Source organism: Empidonax traillii, unplaced genomic scaffold (assembly GCF_003031625.1).
Source record: "Empidonax traillii isolate 1590-97213 ecotype Southwest subspecies unplaced genomic scaffold, ASM303162v1 scaffold57:size2250009, whole genome shotgun sequence".
Classification (NCBI taxonomy): Eukaryota; Metazoa; Chordata; class Aves; order Passeriformes; family Tyrannidae; genus Empidonax; species Empidonax traillii.
This window is the reverse complement of record NW_020955250.1, coordinates 1,019,366-1,042,671: the sequence shown is the minus strand read 5'-3', so window position 1 is coordinate 1,042,671 and position 23,306 is coordinate 1,019,366. Positions and strand designations below refer to the sequence as shown.

General features: G+C 36.3%; 1 protein-coding gene across 3 annotated transcripts in view; it reads right to left on the bottom strand.

Moving 5' to 3' along the window:
• PTPN4 (protein tyrosine phosphatase, non-receptor type 4) overlaps nt 1-23,306 on the bottom strand; it is a 109,101-nt gene that overhangs the window by 38,732 nt on the left and 47,063 nt on the right. For all 3 annotated transcript variants that reach the window (XR_003570746.1, XM_027879733.1, XM_027879734.1), the window contains exons 4-12: nt 22,527-22,569; nt 22,352-22,430; nt 18,613-18,657; nt 18,301-18,353; nt 15,852-15,972; nt 14,660-14,747; nt 13,419-13,507; nt 8,515-8,578; nt 1,981-2,153 (exon numbers count right to left, since the gene is read on the bottom strand). Coding sequence is in view for 2 of the 3 variants with exons in the window: in XM_027879733.1 (XP_027735534.1) it covers nt 1,981-2,153; nt 8,515-8,578; nt 13,419-13,507; nt 14,660-14,747; nt 15,852-15,972; nt 18,301-18,353; nt 18,613-18,657; nt 22,352-22,430; nt 22,527-22,569 (755 nt within the window). In the remaining variant the exon portion in view is untranslated. The remainder of the gene's footprint in view (nt 1-1,980; nt 2,154-8,514; nt 8,579-13,418; nt 13,508-14,659; nt 14,748-15,851; nt 15,973-18,300; nt 18,354-18,612; nt 18,658-22,351; nt 22,431-22,526; nt 22,570-23,306) is intronic.

Sequence of the window (23,306 nt, the reverse complement as noted above, 5' to 3'; positions counted from 1 at the left end):
ACTTTGCTGCTATTTAGTTCAGCAAAATATCACAAAGAAATTAAATGATAAGCACATCAGGATTGTATTCTTCTGTGCAACTTGTCAAAACCAAGATTAGATCTTGGAACTTGCTGACTTTTCACATAAGACCAGATGTCTTGTGTCAAATCAAAGATTCTTTACAGTATTTAATCATTTCTCTTTTCAAAAAAAAAACAAACAACTTTTTTTGAGTGTCTATCAGCAGTTAAGAATTGGTGACAAGATACCAGCAACAGTCCTTCTTGCATCCAGTTCCCCATTAATAACTTCAGATCAAGGCACAGAGTCCCTTACAGGGACATTTACACTATGAAATCAAAGAATAATTATGTATTTTCACACTCATATTACAGAACTACCGGATGTGTGAAGAGCTGAGAAACAGGCCAACTAAAATCTCACAAAATTCAGTGAAGGGAAACGCAAAGACCCACATCTGAGGAGGAATGAGTGGCTGGAAAGCAGGTTTACCCAACACGACTGAGACCACGCCTGGAACGCTGTGTGGACTTGCAGGGTCCCGTAAGTCAAGCACAAGGCCACAAGGACTACTAAGAGTCTGGAGTATCTGATGTATTAGGAGAGGCTGAGAGAGCTGGGACTGTTCAGCCTCAGGAAGAGAAGGTTCAGGAGGACCAAATGAGTGTGTATAAATGCCAAAAGGGGAAAGTAAAAAACAGCCAGATGCTTTTTAAGAGAGCCCAGGGACAGGACCAGAGGTAACAGGCACAGACAGAAATATGAGGTATCCTACTTAATCAGGACCTGCAGCGAGGATGGGGCAACAAAACAGCATCATCATAACCCATCAAAACAAAACAAAATGAAATTTTTACTGTGAAGACAGTCTAACACCAGACCAGGTTGCTCAGAGATGGTGCAGAGTTTCCCTCCCTAAGAGTAACCACAATGATTCAGATTCAAAATCTTTATAGAAATTAAAAGATTGTCACTACAGCAACACTGAACCACATCTCAAACACTGTTCAGGATCATAAGAATGCTGTTTCTCAAATGGTTACTGTGAGTGCTGGTCAAAACCCAGATGCTATAAACAGTTAGCCACTGAATTACTTTCCTCTTCATACATTTATTCAATTCACAAGTGTGACAGAAATAGCCTGTTATTGTGTTTTCTAGCTTTTCATCATCTCCCTTTGTACGTCACAGACACTGCTGCCATTCTAGGTGGATGATTAGTAGTAGCTCTGTTATTCTCTATTTCAGGCCCAATTTAAACCATTGGCATCCTGCATTACTTGCAAAGACAGTTAACTCAGTCACTGAACTGAGATAAATTCCTTAAATAAAAAGCACAAAACCGCAAAACCCAACACCACCCACTTCAGCATTACTCCAGCATTTTGGGGATTATAGTTATTCCAGAGTCATTCTATGCACTTCCAAGCTGTTTGCCTACACTATTAAGTTTATCCTTAAAAGTTATGGAATTCATTTCATGCTTATTTTCTAAAGTTCTGGTTTTGATGTATGTCTCTTGTCTTTACCTAGTTCCTATTTGTACATATTGAGCTTAAGTGGTCTTTACTTATACAAGCTTCTTTTCAGTGCTTTCTATTTGATCTTTATTTAGGTCTGTTTTGTTGCTGTTGCTGCAAAGAGTATCCTAGATTCAACAGTTTTCATCAAAAACACCAGGTCAAAGACTGAGGTTTTGAGACAACATTTTTAAGATAAACATAACCCAGCAGGTAAGTAGGCCAAGAAATGCAGCCTGAGAGACAATATCAGAATACTACTGCAATAACAACCACTAATAGCTTGAAAATATGATTATTGTGTTATCTTAGAAAATTACTGACATTTGAAGCTTAGGCCAACAGGGATGGGGAACAGCTGCTGGATTCAAAAGCTACTTGAATTATGGCCCCTTTTAATATAGATTCCAAATAATTCCTTATGGTTATTTCCCACATATTTCAAATCAGCACTTACCAGTACCGGAACTTGGAACCCAAAGTGAAATAATGTGCAAAAAAGTTCTTCTGAGGAGGGAGTGGTCTGTCCAAACGGAAGAACGTGTGATGTTCAACACAAGCTTTCCACAAATTCTTACATGCTCGGTAATTCACCATATTGAATCCCAGTAAAGTTTCTCTAGATTCATGCTAAAAAATGAGAAAAATATATTTCAGATAAACATTATTCCAAGTTACTTTTGAAATTAAGGTAAATATTTTTGGCTTGGGGATATTTTTTTAAAGTCATGCTTTTTGAAGTAGTTCTCTAATTTTACATTAAATTGATGTACAAGAAACCCTTTGAAAATACCTTTACTTTTTCTTTAAAGGATTTTTTTGTTCCCTTGGGGTTTTTTATAAAGACTCTGCTCAAAGGTTAACAGTCTGTTCTGTGATATTGAAACTAGTCTACATAGGAAGAAATGGTCCCAAAAGGTAGGACCCAAACTACATTTAAAAAATCCCGTGATTTGAGAGTTCAAAGACAACAAGCCTCTCTGTTTCAAAATTACTATAGTTAGGATGAGCAATTGTCATGCACATGTGGCACTCAGAGACTGGGAACAGGTATGGATCTCAAGAGCAAGGGATGTGCCTACTTACAGATGATTAATTAGGTTCCTGGTAAATTCAAGAAGCAAAATGGCAAAGCAAGCTAAGCTATTCTGCCTGTTGAGCTTGATTACAGCCTTTGTAAGTCAGGAAACATCTGATTATGTTTGATCTTCTTTCTCTTTACCGTACACCTTAACTGATTTCACTAAGCAGTACACTCCTTTTCCAAGTTAAGCTTTTGTTGGCCTGCTCATCTTTAAATCTGCTGAGATACCAAGGCACAGACCTGCCACTCTTCCCCCACTGTTGTATTCGGAAACTCATCATGACCAATGGCTAACAATGACACTGTATTTTCAGCCACATGATGAATTTAGGGTAAAATAAAATGCTTTTAAAAAGCAAACAGCACAGTCTATTTATTGATGAAATTTAAGAAATTATATTCAAGAAACTAAAAACTGGTATTTTAATTCAATTTAGAAAAATTACTTGTATCTCTGTTCCTTATTTCCAAGTATTGCCAACTGTTCCCTGTATTTTCTAGACATGTTAACATGGGTATTTAAAAACTGCAGGTCAGTAACAAGGTAACAGAAATTAAGCCATTACCTATGCACTTATAAAAAAGCTTTATCAACAATGCAAAAGTACAAAATAAACAAGGTAAATTACTACTCTGCAAGAGAGCAACTATGCAAAATTAAGGACTGCCGTCATCTGGATCCAGTAAAGGACAAACCAGCTTAGATTTTAGATTCCAACAATAAGTTCTTATGATATAGCAAATTTTTGTGTTCTGTCAGCCTTTTAAACAGCTGGAAAAGAGAATTTGACAAGTTATATGAGCTGATGATAATGCATTCTAATGTCATTCAAAGCATTATAATTACGGGTTGTAGGAAAAAAAAAATATATCCTGCTGTTTCCCCTAGTTTGTATTCCAGAAATCAAGCTGATCTGAATCTCAAGCCACCATCTGATCGCTAGATTAGACATGAAGCATGAAGGAGGAGCTGGTATGGCAGGATGAGAAGGAGCTGCAGTTACATCAACTTAATTGTAATGCGAAACAGCACTTTCACAGGAACTTGGTGTGCTAGAGCTTTAAAGGTACCCGAACAATAGTTCTATTCATAGCTTTTAAGGCTTTCATTGCAGTGCAGAGAGAACTGATTCTCAAACCCTTCTCCTTCATCTCAATTACTGCTAAGAAACATTGTTTAAGGTAAAGAATAATATAGGATAATGGCTGCCTAAATGCACCCATCCTTTCTCTATTCACCCCTGCAGGTTCTGTAATAGCCAAATGTAACTTCTGCACTTGAAATTCATCTTTGCTGATAATTCTGGGGTGCAAGATCTGGTTCTACTGCTGGATTTAGAAAAAGATTGCCTCTGCATTGCCTGAAAATACTAGGCTTGAATCTATGTGGGCTCAGCACAAGGTCCCAGGGCAACACTTACAATGTCCATGGTACTTCAGCCAAAAGCACACAGAGTAACAGGACAGTCACACTGCAGCCTATGGAATGTTTTTACAGCAGAAGGCTCCAGGAAGATGCAGAAATGCTCTATGGTATGACAATGTCATACAGGCATTTCAGAGGTTTTCAGGCACCTCAGGTCTGCTGAGGGCAGTGTTACCTCAGGGAGTCACAGCTGGATTCTACTCCAAAATTATCTTACTAATTCTGCCCATGGGTCCAGTTAGAGGGAGGAAAACAGGCTGCTTGCTATGGAGGGGAAGAATGAAGCAGCTGGAATTCAATACTTGGAGCTCAAGCACAAAACTACAGGTTAAGACAAACAGGGATAAAGTCAAGTCCAAGTCATCTTTGCGGTTCCTTTTATTAAAAGGACAAACCAAAAAAAGGCAGGCTGGGTATTGGTGCCCCCTCTCACACAGAACAGCTCAGTGCTTGAACACACATACCTTGGGTGGGGCCATTCATTCAGCCCCACCTTTGCCCAACTTGGAACAGTGACCTCACAGCAGATCTCGCTGCTCAGGAGAGAAACTGGGTTGAAAAACTTATTCTCTAGTGAGTCTTTTTCACTTTGGCTAAACAATCCCAGAAGAATTCCCTATCCTATCTCAGAGAAACAAAAAGACTTGAGTTTAAATGGCACATGCTGCTCAGAATCAATATATTCCACGAATAGTGGGCAAAAGCCCTGTGAAAGCTTAAATGCAATACAGATTCTGACAGCAGTATTTGCTCTTCACAAAAAATGCAACAGCACAAACTTTGATAGGATTAAGCAGTGATCAATTAGGCATCTAATGAACATCACTGTTACTTAAGATCACTGTGTGTACTTGGGCAGATAAGCCCATGTATCAACTTGTGATTTTAGAACAAGTTCTTTCTGAAAGTCAGACAAAAATAAGTCAGGAAAAAATTCAAAACACAAACTTCAGATACATAACCTATCATTAAAAAAGATAAAATCAATTATTTTGGCCACTCAGGGAAAACAGGTCTTGGTCACGGACAAAACCTATAATATGTTTTGTTCCAGACTCCAGTAATTTCTCAGTGGACATCTGGTCTCTAAAAGAACAAAAGAACATGCTGAACAGCTTATTTGGCTGTCAAAGAATCAAGACCACTACAACATGCTGGATGGCATTAAGAGCTTGATGCTGACTATTGATTTTACAGCAACCAAGGATGCAACTAACTAAAACCAGAGAAGCTCAGGGAAACATCTAGAAAAATCAAACTACTGAATTATTCGCAAAGAGCTGCAAAGCATGTAAGGGAAGCAGCATATGGAACGCACGGAACAAACAAAGAGATAGTGGAAAAACCTGCCACTGGAGTTATGGCTCAGGGGGCTTCTAATGTTGGGTGAAGAAGTCCTGGATGTGACATTCTTTTCCCCCACAAGCTCATAAAGAAACAACAGAAAGAAAATCTACTCCACTGGATGCTCGCTCCAGCTACGTGATTGTCAGAACCAGCTTCCATTCAAGATTATATTATACTGCCAGTAGAAAATGACTTTGACATTAAACTGCTTCATCTCAACTTCCTTTAAGTGATTTATTTAAACACAGATATAATCTAATAAAAGTAGGCAAATAATTCTTTACTTATGTTGATGCCTTTAAGCAATGCCAAGTCAGGGAATAAATGTAATAGGCGATTAGAAGATAAGGCACTTGCACTTTTGAGGACAGCTGCAATTAAAAGCTCTCAACACTCATTAGCAGTATTTGAAATATATCTATTTAGAACTACTTTAAAGCATATGTAGCCCAGTTGGGGAAAAATAAAAACAGTGGAAAATTCCTTTCCCAAGTGAGCTAACTTAATATTCTATAGCATGTCAGCTTTGCATCCAAATAAATACAGTTACTCAGATGTACAATTTGTTATATATTTACACACAACTTTGAAACACATCATCAGCATACCATGAATGTACTTCCACTGCCGTATCGTAAATCGGTGATTTAAAATATGCACTCAAAGCACTAGGCAAGAGATATTTTACATACCAAATGTGCAATCACAGAGTCACTTCACCTAGTTTCTGCTGCCTAAAGAGAGTCATTTAGGCTCCCTTTATTGTTAATGGGAGTGAAAGCAAAAGCAAGCATGTACCACCAGAGAGCAACTTAATCCATCCTCAAACATACTTCCAATTCATGCAGGATGTTCCGGCCTTTGCACCTTTGTGTCTGATTACTACAGAGGAAGTCTCATGATTTTCTTTGGTGAGCTAATTATCATGAAACAGAAAATATGTTCTTTTAATCTAACTGATGCTGAATATAGTTGAGATGAGTCTTTAATCCTACCAGTCCTACTCAGGGAAGGTAATTCTGGAAATAACAGTTTTAATATTAGATGTCATTAAAAAATTAGTTTAAGTATGCCTTCTTTGGAAGCCAAATTTGAGCTTTGATCTTAAGATATTCAAGACTTCGAATGAATGAAAATCAACTTCTTGCCATCACTTTTCATCTGATACACAGAGTTTAAAGAAAAACAGTACAAGACTTTTTAATTTGTTGGCTTGGATAAGATGCCTCAGAAGAGAAATTACATTAATCATATATACTACATTACTGGTGCAAGTAACAATATGAAAAGTATTAAAAAACAACACAAAAAACACAAAATGACAAAGCTATCTTTGTATTACCTTCTATTATAAGCAGGGTTTTTTTCTGCAGAAAACAGAGGAAACGCTTGAGTACAGTACGCAACCCAATTTTATATTTAGGCATCTCAATCTTCAAGGTCCTGAACTCTGCTACCACAGCCTTTTCCTCAAGTTCTGATTTAGCAAACATAATTTCTGAGTTCCAAATAAACCCTCAAATTCTCATTTCAGGTCCAAATACAACATTCCTACAACTGTAACTGAAGTCACACACACTGCTATCAAGACAAAAAATTTGACCTCTGGGCTGTCAAAGATCAGCTTGCCTTTTCAGAACTGTAGCTCCTGCAGGCTACTAAAAAAAAATTCTGTGTCATCATAATGCAACATTTCCTCACCACTTTTTTTTGTATCATTACCATTTTTCTACTTGTGTTGCATGATGTCTGCTTACATGGACAGATACTCCGGTTTATTTCATGTAATAGCCAAAGTTCATTACTTTCTACACATAATTACTCCAAAATCTTTTAACTCCTGTTATGCTGCTTCTGAACTGATAGCTACTCACAGTGCTCCAAGCACACGAGGAAAACTTCTGACAACTAATGCACAACAAAGTGTCTGCACGTGGTCAGGTAGTTCCATCTGTGAGAACTGCAAAGTCCTGGGCCTCATTTTAAAGGATCTACTTTAAAGACACACAGTTTGACTCCTATTTTCAGCACTAGTACTTGTCAGCACTGATCTGACATAACAGGTGTTTCCTCCTTGTATTTTTCTTGTTTAACCATCTTGTCTCTCAAACTGGAACAGTACTCCAGATGCATTTCTGCCTACAATCATCTTTTATCTAGGTCTTCAAATAAGTGAATGTTAAGGGTTGGAAGGGACCTTAAAGATCACGTACTCCCAACCCACCTGCCATGGGCAGGGACACCTCTCACTAGACCAGGTTGCTCAAGGCCTTATCCAACCTGGCCTTGAACACTGCCAGGGTTGAGGCATCCACAACCCCCCTGGGCAACCCGTTCCAGTGCGTCACCATCCTCACAGGAAATCCTTTCAGCTGTAAGAAATGCACAAAACCTCTTAACTAATCTGATGAGTTAATCACACAGTCATATTTTTAATTAATTCCTCCATCTTTCCCCAGTGATATGTCTGTGAGGGAAGCTAATCTCTTGGAGGCACGGAACAACCCATTTCTCGCTGAATTAAAGGCACAGTGGTCCTGTGGTGTGCTTCCTGTGCAGCAAACACCCACCACAAGCACAGAAACAACATCCACATTCAGCTTTTGCCCTGAGAAATTTAGAAGTAGGCATAAAAAATTACCATATGTAATTTAAAACTGCAAAGAAATTGTTACCTCTTCTGTTTAAGTAATAATGGCAACTTGTATTACTAAATCTGAATAATAAAAATCAGCGTGTTTATCAAACTTTATCTTACAAGTATATATACAGCTGAAGCAGCATTAGGCATTACCTTGAGTTTCAATTTGGTTTCTCATTAAATTTAAATTTAATCTTGATTTACCTTCAACCTTTTCCACATTTATCTTACATAAGTTACATTTGCTGCATATGAACATAAAACTAAACATATCCAAAATATAAAGCAAAGCAAATGACAAAAAAAAAAATCTTATTTAAAGCATTGTAATGGTCTATTTAAGACCTGAAACAACAAGAACATTGGTGAAACTGGACTTTTAATTGCAGACAAATGCAAGACTGAACATATCTTCAGGGAGTATAATGCAGATGTGCAGTAGGAGATATTTAATTGCTTTCATTTTTGAGATGAAACTTAAGAGAGTACTCACCAATTCTTTCCTAAGTTGAATAAAAAACTGTTTGCACTTAAAAGAAATTTTTACAATCTTCAACCTAAATGAAAAATAAAATCACAAAATTTAAACACTTAGTATACTCAGTCATGGTTAAAAGCTTAAATACACCTACTGAAAATATACTGAAAATATTCATTTTCATATACAAAAAAATCAAATAGCAAAGACTATAGCTTGTATAATTTGAAATTTATGAGCTGTATATTTATCTATCAAATTCACTTGTTTCCATCCTAAACCCTAGGCAGTTGCTAATTTAAGTACCTTTTCCCCATCACAAATCCCAAAGAGCTCTTCTATCCCCAGGTCATTCCAGACAGATGTTCTCTTTTCTGAGGCTGCTTTCATTATCCCCTGAATATGAAAAAAATGCTTTGAACTTCACCTGATCTCCTAGAGACATTCCTTCTCTATGTTCTTACATGTCTTTAAATACAACCAGAACTTGCTTTAGTAAAATAGCAAAGACGAGATACAAGCATGGAGATAAGGACTCGCAATCTTGGTTTTTTATCAAGCTAAAACAATCACACTATGAAGAGGAAAAAGCACTTGCAATATCAATGATAGGGAAATAACAGCCTACAGATCTTTTCACCTTGCAAGTTATCTATAAAAAACCAAGATGCTGACAGTAATTCCAGGCAATTTTGGATGGTCACTGTAACACCAGTTAGGTAAAATGAAAAAAGACGGGCAACATTTCCATCACAATCTAATTATATACTTTCTCAAAGAAATGTAATATTAGGATAGTGCACATTCTTTATTAAATATACAAGAGTATCATTTTGGTCAAGGAAAAAAGTGAGGTTCTAACTCTAAAAAGAAAAACATTATAACATTTGTGCCTTTAAAAAGGAACAACTGATACAGCACTGCTAAATGACTGGAATTACAGCTTGCATATTTTTCACTTGTTGAATAAAATCCTCTATAGACTAGGAAAGATAAGAAGCAAACATCAACAGACACCTAAGTTGGGTATCTATATATAGAAATGATCTTCTTAACTAAATCAAATGGAGACATTTTTCTCCAGGGGATTATTCGGAACAGGAACTTGACTTGAAAGTTCTAATTTGTTGAGAGTTTCTATCTACAGTAATGTAAAAGGAGACTGTGAACATTAGCCTTTACATTATGCTTATTTAAATCTTTTCCCACTTCTTTTTTCTTTCCTAGTTTGCCATTAGTTTAATTAAAAAAACAACAGCAAGAACTGTCCTTTTCTTGTTTTTTTTTTTTTTTTTTACCAAATTCTTGCTAAGTCTTCAAAGTTAGTTTATCAAGGATATGACACAATAAAGGAAGTTTCATCTTATCTACTGAAATCGAATTATTCCATTGGCAATGAATCAATTTTCTTAGCACCTCCTGTGACAAAAAATTTCTTAAGAATGATGTGGGATGGGTCCTAAATTTAGATTATAGATTACCTATAATCTAGGTTATAGCAGTCTGACTGTGCAAAAAAAAAAAAAAAAAAAAGAAACAAAATTTATTAGACTATTTAGGTTGCAGTTAATCAACAATTATGTTATTATCAATATTCTTTTACATTTTGGGGTACAGGGCAATTAAAAGAACATTTTAATATCTACCTTTTCTAAAAACTGAACTGCACACACTCTACAATGTATCGGATTTGCTTAGCATGTCAACAGAACGCTTGAAAATTATTTACAATTACTCTCTTTATAAAAACATTCTACTATCTTTTATTCCTTGAGGTTTCCTCTTCTACTGAAGAAACTACTGCCTCTGGTGATTTACAAACCCAAGGAGAATAAGCATTAAAGCTCTACATACCGGGTTTTATTCTCATTCCATACTTCAGGCAGAGCAAGGTCAGATGACTTTTAAGCCTGAAACCATTTGGAACAGACTCAAAGCTCTAACATTAGCCAGTAAGGTCTAACACAACTTGGAAGAGTCACCTTTCAAGCACAAAGGAATGACTCAGCAAAGCTGATTCTCAGCTATTACCAAAAAATACAGCAGATAAGAGAGAGTTCATAGGCACTGCTAATACCCTGCTAGTCACTGAATAAGCACACCCACACAGCCAAAGGGAAAGGCATGTCTGCCTGCATTTCCTTTCTCTGACTGCTGGCCAAGGCGCAGATCTGAGGAAAAGCAGTGGGCATCCCAAATTCCAAACAAGAAGGGACTGTCCAGATTTATGGTCAAAGACAAACTCGGCTCCAGCACCTGTGAGATGGCAAAGCTAAAGATGTTAAGGGAAGTGAAAGGATGCAGCGAGCTAACCTACTAATTCAGGAAAAGAAACTCCAGCTTGTTCAGAGCTCTGGTAGGCAAAAGCCCGTGGAAACTGCCCTTTGGGGCACAGGAACAGAGGACAGGTAGTCAGTCTTAAAAGACAAAATTCTCAATCAGAATGATCCTGATGTGCTAGAAAATATGCAAGCATGAGAAGAGGCCAACCTAGATTAACTCAGAACTGCTAACTGGACTCAAAACAAAAAATTAGTATACAAGGCATGGAAGCAGGATCAGATGACCAAGGAGGAACAGAGTACTGCCCAGGCATTCAGGGGTACAATTAGGAAATCCAAAGCACAACTGCAGTTGCAACTGGCAGTGGATGCAAAAGGTAACAAAGCTTTCCAGAGGTACATCAACTGCAAAAGAGAGGCAAAGGAAAGCACATCCAATTGCTGGACAGGAGGTTTAGTAACAAACGAAAGGCTGAGGTACTCCATGCTCTTTTCCTTTGGTCTCCTCAGATTCCCAGGTCTCTGTGCCTGGTAGCAAAATGTGGAGAAAGGAGGAATTACCCACAATACAGGAAGATCAAGTTAGGACACATGGGATAAAAGATAATCTCTTTTGTTTTACCCTATTCATCACTTCTCTCCCTCCTGTTTCATTTCTTCCCATGATCATAAGGTTCATAATAAGCAATTTAGATATAACATCAAATTAAGAGGGAGAGGGCAAAGACATTTTACTCGACTCTTCTCTGAGCAAAACAGTTAAATCTTTATTTCTTCCCACATACATGCACGTCTGTCCTCTCGTCTCAAAATTCAGCTCAGGAATATTGAAAAACAGGTATCTAAACATTCACTGTAAACATAAAGCCTGGGAAGACATTACACAGATCCAGTTGCACGAGAGCAAGAATAAGTGGAAGCAAGAAGAAAAAGTACCACTACTAGTGTCACTGGAAGAGCAGTATGACTATGGATAAAAAGGAAAAGTCTGCTGTTGAGGTGTATAGTGAAAACTGGCTTTTCAAATCCTTTCTCATACCAAAAGGAAGCCTACAGCAGGGTGGAATGGGGAAGGGTAGTTTTGGGGGTTTTTTGGGTTTGTTTTGTAAAGACCAATTGTGGTGGTACTATAATCTTCACAGGAAGAAATTAATACCCCTAATGTCAGCTGATATGGTTGAATACAAAGAGGAACTATTTAGGTAACTACACGCATGCAAAAACCACACTAAGAATTTATATCAGCATCCCTGGTAGGCAAACAATATGAAGCAGAACTTACAGAAATCTCCAACTTCCATTAGGGACATGGAGCTTAATTATGACCTACACTGTACATACTCGATAATTGACCAGCGTGTTTTATAGAACCTATTCCTATTATTGCTGTTTTCCCAAAAGTGACAGTAGTAAAATCAGACTGAAATAAAGCCTTCCTGATTATTATAGCATTCCATACATAAACGAGTCTTAGCCCAGAAATCGCTCTAACAAGTCAAAACTCTCACCACATGGACACATTTCTTAGAACGTGCCACTGTTATAAAGAGAGGTCTCACTGACCAGTACAGTAGTTTCAGACTTATCATTACAAAATCAGTTTTAATTTACCCAATAACCAGGAAGACTGGAAATTTACATGCTTTCTAATTGTTTCAGACTTACTTTTCTTTGAATGCTTACAGGTAAAATGTTTACCACATTCAATTGTATCTGGCAACAGATAACACTTCTGTTATAACTTGATTTTTTCTTTCTCTCTGAAAAATCTACTAAAATTTGACCACTCACACTGTTTCTCAACAAACAAAATATGTAACATCCTACAGTGAACTCGGAGACTAAGCTTAACACAGAAAAACAGAATGTCTGAGAAATTCACTGGGTTGCAGAAAAGATCAAGCACACACATCAGCAGCAAACAAAAATGCAAAATCAGCAGCAAATGAACACTTTTCATCACTTTTCTAGAACGAACAGCTCCTGTGCCTGGTGAACTGATGCCTCCTATGACAATCTTATATGACTGATTCCAGCCACTCAGAATGCTGCTGTAACAAACTCAGTGACACAGGTAATAAGGCTGTCAAAGTGGATTCCAAGCAGGCAAAGGAAACCAAGGGAAAGTTACTTCTGCAGGAGCTGAGAAAGGCATTAGTGAAGGTGAAAATGGTTATCTAAGGATGAAGAGGTGACAATATCCTGAATGCTCCATCTCAGTTATCCTCATAACTACATTAAATTTAAAACATGCAGTGCAATTAATTTATACAAGACAAAACAGATCAGAGCAGTCACTCTCAGTTCAACTGTCTCTGTAAAGACTGTAAGATACACCATCACATTGGCCCGGGCTACTTAGTTAATTAAATGTAAAGTATGCTTACAAACTCCTGAAAAAAAAATGTATTAAAATCCACTATAGTTTCATCATTACAGTATCAAAATAATTTCACAGGACAGCATGCAGTTCAGGATAAAACTCCATCATGAAGTTACCCACAGCAAAACATCAGACAAATTATTTCAACTCAATATGCTAAAACTAAGTTTCAGTCCTTTTTTTGAGTGTGTGACATACCTAATGGTAAAAATATTTTGAAATAGCAAACAAAACCATTAAACAGTTGTCCTTACCACTGAAACGTGTTTATTCGTACTCTGTTCTTAAAAATTAGTATTCCACCTGACATCACTCCAATCATTATTTCATTGTTACTCTGATCCTTTAAAAGAAAAGAAAAAACAATATAAATATCTTTTGAAACCTCATATATATTCATACTCATCTCTCTCCAAATACACAAATTAACATGGAAGGAAACATGTTTTAATAAGACAAGTAAGAAATTAAATCATTCACTCCTATTTAGGACAAACCTGACTGTTTGCTCCGACTTCTTTATAAGCTTCCACAAAATCTTAATTTCCAAACTTAGCTCTTCTGTCTTTCACCAACTTTGAAGAAATACATAACACTACTGTGGCAGTTCATTACTAACAGCAGCACTAACAGACTGGCTTGACGTTTGCTACACTAAAAGCAACCAGCAACTTAAATTCCTACCTGAAAGGAAATTGCAATCTCAGAACACAGAGAGGAGAGATTCTAAACCAAACAATATTGTAAGCATATTTAAAGAGCACATTTTTCCTGAAATATCTTTGCACTCTATCAGACACCTGCTATAGATCTCTCAATATGTGTGCAGTAACAGCGGATGGATACAGCGAGCAGTGAAGTGGGGTACATTTCAAATCCTTCTCCAAGTTTCTCTAACCTTAGCGAATAAGGCAAGAATATTTAAAAACTAGAAGTGTCTCAGTTGTTAAAAATAATTTTATTCAGAGGCTTTGTAGAAATCTTAGCACTGCACTGACAGGCTAAGATCATTTCAGTCAAGACCTTGAGCTACTTGCTTTACCAGGTAAAACTGGCACTGTATCAAACTACAGTACACTCACCTTACATTAACAGTTCATTCTACATTATGATAATGATTTATAACATGGATCTAATAGGAACCAAATAAAATATTTTCAAAGCTGACAGATCCTTAATTATCAAAGGCACATTCAACAAGCATATTCTTATTCATCAGTAGCCAACTGAACTGGCATTTAAGCCAACAAGGCTCGACGTGAATAACACAGACAACTAAGCTCAAATTCAAGCAAAGAAATATCTTCACTAGAGTGAAATAGTGGAGATTCAATTGGTAAATCCCAGTTAGGCACCTAATAAGATTATGTTTTTTTTATTTTTTTTTCTCTTGTAAGCAGCATCCAGGAAGGCCCACTGAAAAGGAAAGTATATTTTTCCATAACTCTCAGAGGAATCCATTTTTACATTACAATTGTAGTTCATCCAAACTTACCCTTGCATAGTGCAATTCAACTCCATAAAGTTCTAAGGTACGTGCTGTATTGAGATAATTGAACTCTGCTTCTGCAGGAGACAACCCTCTGAAAGAAAGCAGCTAAATCAGAAATGTTCTAACACGACCTCCCACATCAGGCTCCCCAGTATGCACAAACAGAAAATCTGCATTGTTTTACTACTTCTACCCCCACCCTGAAATCTGAATTTCCTTTCTCATGATAAATGGACTGTAACCCAAAAATTTTAACAGAAAAGAACTTGTGCTTCCACACAAACAGTTTTGACAAGAGGCCACAGCACATTTTATTTCTAATGCACTGTTTCATTTAAATATCTATGGAGCCCTAGAATCTGGATGTTACTTTTACAATCTTGTTTTTTCCTCTGGTAATTTAAAGTAAATCACCATCAGCTCACTTAAATATCTATACTCTACCTAATACAATTTGTTAAGCCTTTATCTGAAATGTAACGTAACATTCAGTAGTTTCTAAAGCAAACAACATGCCCCAATCAAGCAAATGTTTCGTAAATATCACTCACATTTTGTTAAATTTAACAGTAACAAAAGGCACTTAAGTTCTAAAATATGAAGGAACCATCACTGAAAAGTACCACAGTGTTACATACTGAAAAAAAAATATTTTCCATTGCTTCACTGCCTTTTCCTCTTTAGTGAAAGGTCACGGACTCGCACACAGAAAAGAGCAGATATTGAAGAAAAGGACTTTGTTACTTCTAAAGTAACTCTTTTTACTGCTGAAAGCATCATGAAAACAAAGCCTTTATGCTCAGAATATTCCTGAAGACTGAATAAAACTCTTCAAGAAAATATATCTGGCTGATATCCTACATAATGCACACAACAACTGTTTTCAGAATACCTTTACCATGTTTATTATTTCACTAATTTTCCCTGTTATTCTGTCATAGATACTCTGTGTAGACTATCAGTAGTGTTATATATTCATTATAAAGATAACCTAAAAAAAAAATTACATTAAACATATATTTAAAAACCCTAAAAAACCCACAAACAAACAAACAAACAAAAAAACCCGCCAAAAAGAAAACCCAAAAAACCCAGAAACCTTTAAGACAAAATACTCATTTTTTTATATAATAGCACAGCATCAGCAGTCAGGATTTGACAAAGTCAGTCAGTATCTTCTGATGTAAATCCTTACATGTGCTGCTGATGTAATTTTGCTATTTCTTTTTCAAAGTCTTGAGGCTGGCTAGGGATGAAAGAATATTCTGAGAGGTAGCCTGGCAAGTTTTCTGAATGGTTGTAGTCTCCCAGCTCGGCTAAAATATTAAAAAGAGAGGTTATTGTTTATCACTGATGTACTTGGCATCGTGCAAGGCCCCCAAATTCACAAGGGTCTGCTCCCACATAATTTATGATCTACAGCAAACAAAAATAGAGAAGACATTTGAACTCCCCTTTTCCCTTTTGAATAAACAGTTGCATTCTCAGTGAATACCATGGAAATTGTTAGTGAGAGCTTTGATTATGTACTTATGAAGGAAGTTTGTAAAGTGTTCAATTTGTAATACACAAAAATTACTTCATAAATGCTGTCATAATGGTCAGCAGTAAATGGGATATATTTATATAGATACAGATATATAGGACAGTATTCTATTTTTTCCTTTATTATTTTACCTTGCTTGTTTTCATGTGATTACACTTTTTTTTTTAACACTACAACTCCTATTTCTCCATGAAGATCTGCAAAATCCACCAACTCGTTCTGTACCAAGATATATTCAGAAGCATTAGAAAAATATTTTTTTGCATATTCAACTGGTATGTATGGAAAAAAGTACACATACATACACCTACATTGAAACTACTCTACTTGAAACTAATAAAAGGGCATTTACGTAATTTCTAACACTTTCTTAAAATTACAAGAAATAAATTAAAATCACATTTGTCAGAAAAAAAAACATAAAAGCAACATTTGCTAAAAATAGAGGCTTTGAGGCTTTCTAACTATAGTAAAAAAAACAAAGTAGCTCGAAGTATCTGCAATCTCTGTAACAGATCTACAGTGATAGGTAAGAAACATACTGTGAAAACTGGAAAGATCACAACAATGTATCATGATTGGGTTCTGGGCAGGCCTAGTGGCACTGACAAGAGGAATGAAGGCACTCATGGAGCGGGAGGATAAGGAAGGGAAGGCAGGAAAGAACTCTGGAGAGCTTGCACTGCCAGAAATAGATCTTATTTTAAGTAATTTAAAAATTAGGAAATGGGAAAAGGTTTTATAGTAGAATGCATTCCTTGCTAAAATCCACTAGACTCTGATCTATGCCTGCTATTTACATATATTTATAAAGAATCCTGAGAGTTTATTACGGACAGGCATAGAAATCATTAGACAGAGCTCTGCACACTGAAGAACAGCAGGGTCTCACAGATAAGCGTAAATATGAGGCACTGGGTATGAATGGCCAGTCTCTTCGCGAACGAAGAACCGGGGAAGGTCTTTCCACCTTCCAGCCGGCGCATTGGATTTTTTAGGTGAGACACAGTGTGCGCGGAACTGAGCCCACCCTTTAATCCTGAGGTTCATCTGCCGGGGCTGGGTATACCCACCACTTCTACATACCACATCTCCAGCTTCTGTTATTTGAAAAATAAACATATTGCATTCTTAAAATCCTAAAATGTTATCAACTTTTCATAGTTTCTGTTTCATTATCAAATACTTTATCTCTTCTAAGGCAAATCCCTTTGGCATGACAGCACTTGCAGTGCATTCTTCCAAGCAGCTGGAGTGTGGGAGTTTTGTTTAAGAGAAACTGTTCTATTGATTGACCTATAAAAAGGTGACCACTTAACAAAACTATGCAGAAAACATTACAGTAACATTATTAAGTTTTTTACCTGAAAATATTAACATGGACACTATTTGTCTGATATGTACCAGGTATACACATGCAGATATAAGTATCTCTGGCAGTACAAAACCACATGAGTACAGACAGATATATCAAGATTGCTTATAAAATGGAATTTCTGGCAATCAGAAATTTCAAGAAGTAGGGGCTGAACAGTTTCTAGTTGGTTGGTTGCTATGGGGTTTTTTCCCACTGAACAATGTAAGTTTACAATGAAAAAATGAGTGAAGAAGAAAACTAAATCTCAAGTCTTCAAGACTCATCTATTCACTAGATGGCTTAAAACTGGCAAGATGGGTATTGAACGTTTTGGTCAGATATGACCAGAATTCCCTTTTCCACACCTATTTGGAGGTTCACTGTTACAAATGTTCAATGATACGTTACAAATGCTTAAGTGACTTAACAAACACTTTTTAGTATCATTCATTCTCAAGGGAAACACCCACAACCCCATGCCTCAGAACACAGAGAATAAAACAGTATTGATTCGGGGGTTTCTAACAGTACATCCTGAAGTATTTTTTTCATATTTAATTCAGCAAAACATGCTGGCGGAGGAAAACCAATCAAATATATTTCTTTAATCATATGGAAATTAGCATCATGTCCACAAACATCACAATATAATGCTATACAAACTACATTCTTTAGAAACTAATCAATAGTACTTTTTATTATTTCAGTACTAACATGTACGCAAATACTAACTATACTTACATTGAACAGCATAGGAAGCCAGAAGAGCAGCAGTATTATAAGGACAGGGCAATCTGTTTTGTTGTGTTTTTAAAATGAGAAATAAATAAAATTAGATATTTCATGTGAAATTTGGTTATTTTGAAAACCCTAGTCTTTTATAGTCTATGGAAAAATTGGACAGTTAACTACTACAAACACTTCTACTTGTACAGACAGTGACTTATTCTTAATATATTTTTATTTTTGCAGACAAAATTACTCATCCCTCATTATTAAGCTTTTCTCAACCAAATCTGCATTCAAGTGTTTAACACAACAAAAATGTCTTACCTTCCAGTAAGAATGTCCTGCTTAATTTGCAAAAAGTACTGGTACCTTATTTAAAAAAGCAAACAAAAAATACTATAATTAAAAATAATTTTCCCATCATTTTCCAACAATTTAACGTTTTTTGCTTTCAGTTAGTACAAAACTAAATTTAACATTTTGCTTGCTATGTCTTAAACTCTCATGGGAAAGAAACGAAGCTTTGCTTTACAACTTGGTAAATTAAACTACTGACATGTTACAAAGTTATACATTGTATTTCACTAAAAGGTTACAAATTTCACATTCTACCTGCTTTGTATGGCAACCACAAGTTGAAGTTTGCATCTGTGTATGGAGGTACCCACATGATTTGTACTCCAGGTAGAGGAAATTAATTTATTCTCACTGAATATTTGATACTACTCTGTTTTAATTTACATTAAATATTCACAGTATTTTGGAGTTACACTGTTGTTATAAAAGCTGTGGACTCTTATGGTAAACACCTTTCAATTGACTTCCCTCAAATTTCTAAAGTTTTGTTTAATTATGGTGTGAGAAAAGCTTGTTTTGTAAATTCCTCTAGTTTTCCCATGCCCACTCTTTCAAGTCAGGGAGGAGATGGATACAGCAAAAGGAACAGACAAATATTTTAAAACAAGAATTATTTCCCACCGAACAGTGGCAGCAGAAACACCATGACTTAAAAAGCCCAACAAGCCCGAAAGCGCAAACAGATTACCCTCTAAATTACTTCCTTTGTTTCTTCAACAAAACCCAAATATTTTGTTAATGTCTCAGAATGAATCTTTTGTTCATTCAATTTAGTTCCTTCATATTTCACTCAAAGGTTTTAGACAATTTCAAAGAGGTAAAAATGTTTATATCAAATGGCAAACTACACCTGCTACCAAAGCTCTACTGAAACAGAGACTGCAGTGGGGTAACAAACAAGACTTACCAAGATGGCAGGATGTTAGCACAAGTTTAAACTTTCAGCAAAAAAAACCCCATAAAAGCAGTTGTAGAATTCATCTATACTGCCTATTTATTTTTTTTTAAGAGGTTTCACTGTATGGCAAATTTAAATATCGTTTCTACTTCCCTATATATTTATTCTGGTTTGGGATCTCCTACATTAATGATATTATTATAATCATCTGGTTTGATTTCTGTCTTGTAGCTCTGATTCAAAAGCTGGGAGTGACCTATACCCATTCATTGTAAACACTCGCCAAAATTACTTATCAAACCACTAAATACCAAATATTTCCCAATACTAACTTGCACTAAGAAATTCAAAATACATCACTTTATTACACATACCATGACTTCTCATAATTGTGTAGTCTTCAGAAAGTGGATTAACTACCACTGTAAAGACTTCCACAAACATTTACAAATACACACGAAACCCCAATTATTTACAAGCTAAATACAATGGAAAGGTAAAACATTCCATGTTTGAAAGAAAATAAGGGAAAACACTTGTGAACTGACAAGCAAAGATACGAGTCCATGTGCTCAACTCTTACAAAACCATCTAGAGGTTCTTGAACTGACCAGAGAGGTGAGAAGCTTAGTCTAAGGTATTAATCTCAAAAAGTTAAAACTGAGACATTAGCCACGCTTTAGAGATCTGAAAATAACTTTTCCTTTTCCACATTAAAATGCATATCGAAACCAAGAAAGATAAAGCAAAATTTCTTTACCAGTTAAAAAAATGAACTAAATGGCAAGTTAAATTTATATTACACGGATATGCTTCACATGCTTTGCTTGAGCATCTCTTCACAAACACACAGCTGCAACTACGCTTTATTTTACTTTTTCAGGTGTAATGCTTTATCAGAAATATTGCACGGTACGTAAAGGACCTCATGACACCAAGTGGAGTTCATTTTCTGTTCACTGTTTTCAGTGAGCAGGGAGGTTGATGGCTGGTTAGCCAAACACCACAGTTTGAACACTGGAGCCTCACATACTATTTAGCAAAATGGGAAATCAACAGAAGTTTAGCAACGTTGATCTGCACAGGCCTGCACAACACACCCAGCTAAAACAACGCAGAGAGCACGGCATTGCCATGTTTTCATCTGCCCTACGCTGATATAGCCAGAGAAGGGTAAGACGGAATTATTGCCAACTGGAGTCAACGTTAATAAGGAAGTCTTCCTGCTATGAGGAGAATTAATGAAGCTTCATTCCCTACCAAGACAAGTTCCCAAAGCCAAGCTCTGAAACACACAGCTCCCACTGACCTCTCCTGACCTGGGGCATTCATAACCTGCCTCGCTCACATGAATTCACAGAGGTCTAATAAGACACGAGTTTGCACTGGACCTTTCCCTGGTATCTATTCATACTGACTCATGTGTCCAGTCATTCCTGTTTTCAGGGAATTGATAAGAACTGAGCAGTTTTGAACAGTCTCAGCTCGAACTGGAATTGTCAGAAGTTTGCACTTTATTTCTTTTTTTGAGGTGGAAATACTGATTACATGAAAGGACCTTTATTTGTGACATGGCATCCTAACTTCATTCCATAAAAGCCCACAGATAATAACTCTCTCTTTATAATAATTCCAAATACAAATGAGTTTTCTCAGGGGCAATTAGGCCTATTAGCAAAAAAGACAGAGCTGACCTAGATACAGGAATCATATATTATTTCTCAGTTAAAGGAATGCTGTATTTATAGTTTTGTATTTAGAGGATAGCACTCAAACAATTTCTCCTTCTTTATGGTTTACATCATATTGATCAACATTTACCCATTTTTTTATCTCCTTGGAAATATTACATCATTTCCTTTAATTGAAATAAAACACTTTTTCACACTTTATTTATTATTCTGATGCAGTAAATTGCCAAATTTTCCTACAATCCAAATATTTCAATTAAAAATAGCCTTATCCACGCTCCCATGAGACTCATTTTAGTAAATTCTGCCTGCATAGATATATGCAAAATTTTGTCCAAAATATGACAAATCAATAGAAATTATAAACAAATGTGGACTCAAATTTTCACAGTTTTGGTACTTAGGTTTCAAAAGCTGTCCTTAATAATTTAGATACTGTTTTTTGAATGGAGCTGACCTGTTTTCAGAATGGCTGACATCCAAAAATTCCAATCTGTCAAATCATGCCATTTATGTAGAGGACCAGAAGTAATTAAAAATACTGAAAATTTGAGGCATTTCTTCAGGGACTAATTGCAACTCACAAGACTCCTATTTTGATTTGCACTGAGCATTTTCTTCAACAGATTTCAACACACTGCTATCAAAATCAGCTTATGAGATTCAAGCTATGGTTGTGTCAAGGAATAAACCATATAGAAATTAATTTTTTTGTGTCAAGCAGAAAGCGGGGGGGAGAGGGTCAAAAAATGCACAAAGCTTAGAAATTTTTTAGTTACAAAGGAGAACACAAGCAAGGATAAAATTAAGTTTTCACTCATGGATGAATAGTGGGAATAATCTTTTTCTCTATATTTCCCCTTTCTTGTTTCTACCAGGTAGTATTTTCTTCAAATAGTTACTTCACTTTGCACATAAATTTGTGCGTTTATTCACAGAGACTTATTCTTATATTGTTTGGTACAACCGCATAGTTCATATCTGTAACCATTAGGGAAAAAATTAGAAGCTTGTCCATATGCCAAGAATGATTTATAAGAAAATTACCATGCTATACCTTAAAAAAATTAATGATCACTCTAGAAAAATATTTTATTGAGAAAGTAACCAGACCTACCTTGTATATTCTTCTTGGAGCTTGTTTGGGTCACCTACAAAAAACTTAACTCTGAAGTTCAGACTGTGAGGAGATCCTCCTATGGTCAAGAAAAGTTAGTTCTAATTAATCAGGGCACCCTGGAAAAACAGCATAATAACAATAGATGAATTGACAAAATACATACATAACTCACTTTTTAATTGTTTCCTGATAGGTTTGTTTGGATCCAACCACCTCTGGAAAGAGACAAATAATAACACCAACTTCAGAGAAATAAAGAAGTACAAATCATATCCTTATACATCATGAAACTCTTGCTATTCTATTACTTTTTACTTGGTCTTTCACCAAAATGCCTCACTGGTATATAAAGACTTGTTAGCGATTCTGGAGACACCAACACTATTATCAACAGTTGCTACTGCTATGACAATTCTGTTGTCCAGATATCTGTCACTTACAGTGCTAATTCTACAACGACTTGCTTCTGTGATTGTCACAGGAGCCTGAGAGATGTCAGGACTGAACTGTGCTGTGCTTACCAGCCTTCAGCTGCTCTAAAGTGAGCCACCTGTAGCAGTGAAGAGCTACAGGCAGGCTAATTTACCCAAATCAAAATTTGAGAGAGCCAGTGAATGATTCCACTGCTTCCCAGGTTCTCTTCAATTTGTCAGCCTAAGTGTCGGGACTGGTACATCACTAACTGGGATCCTGGAAACCAGGCTCAACACTCAGCCTACTGGATTAAGGACTACACAACAATTTTCCCAAACAGTGCCCAATCTTCAACATCTCTACAGGAGAACACTGCTGTGTAGAGACAGACCTTTATAAAAATCAGTGTAGGAAATTTCAGAAAGCCTTGCAAGTTGTTTAAAACAGTGCCCACGAGCAACTCAGCAGTCTCTGCACAGATGAACAGTTAGCTCATAAGTCTATCTTTGATATAAATAATGCTCAGTTCCTCCTGCTG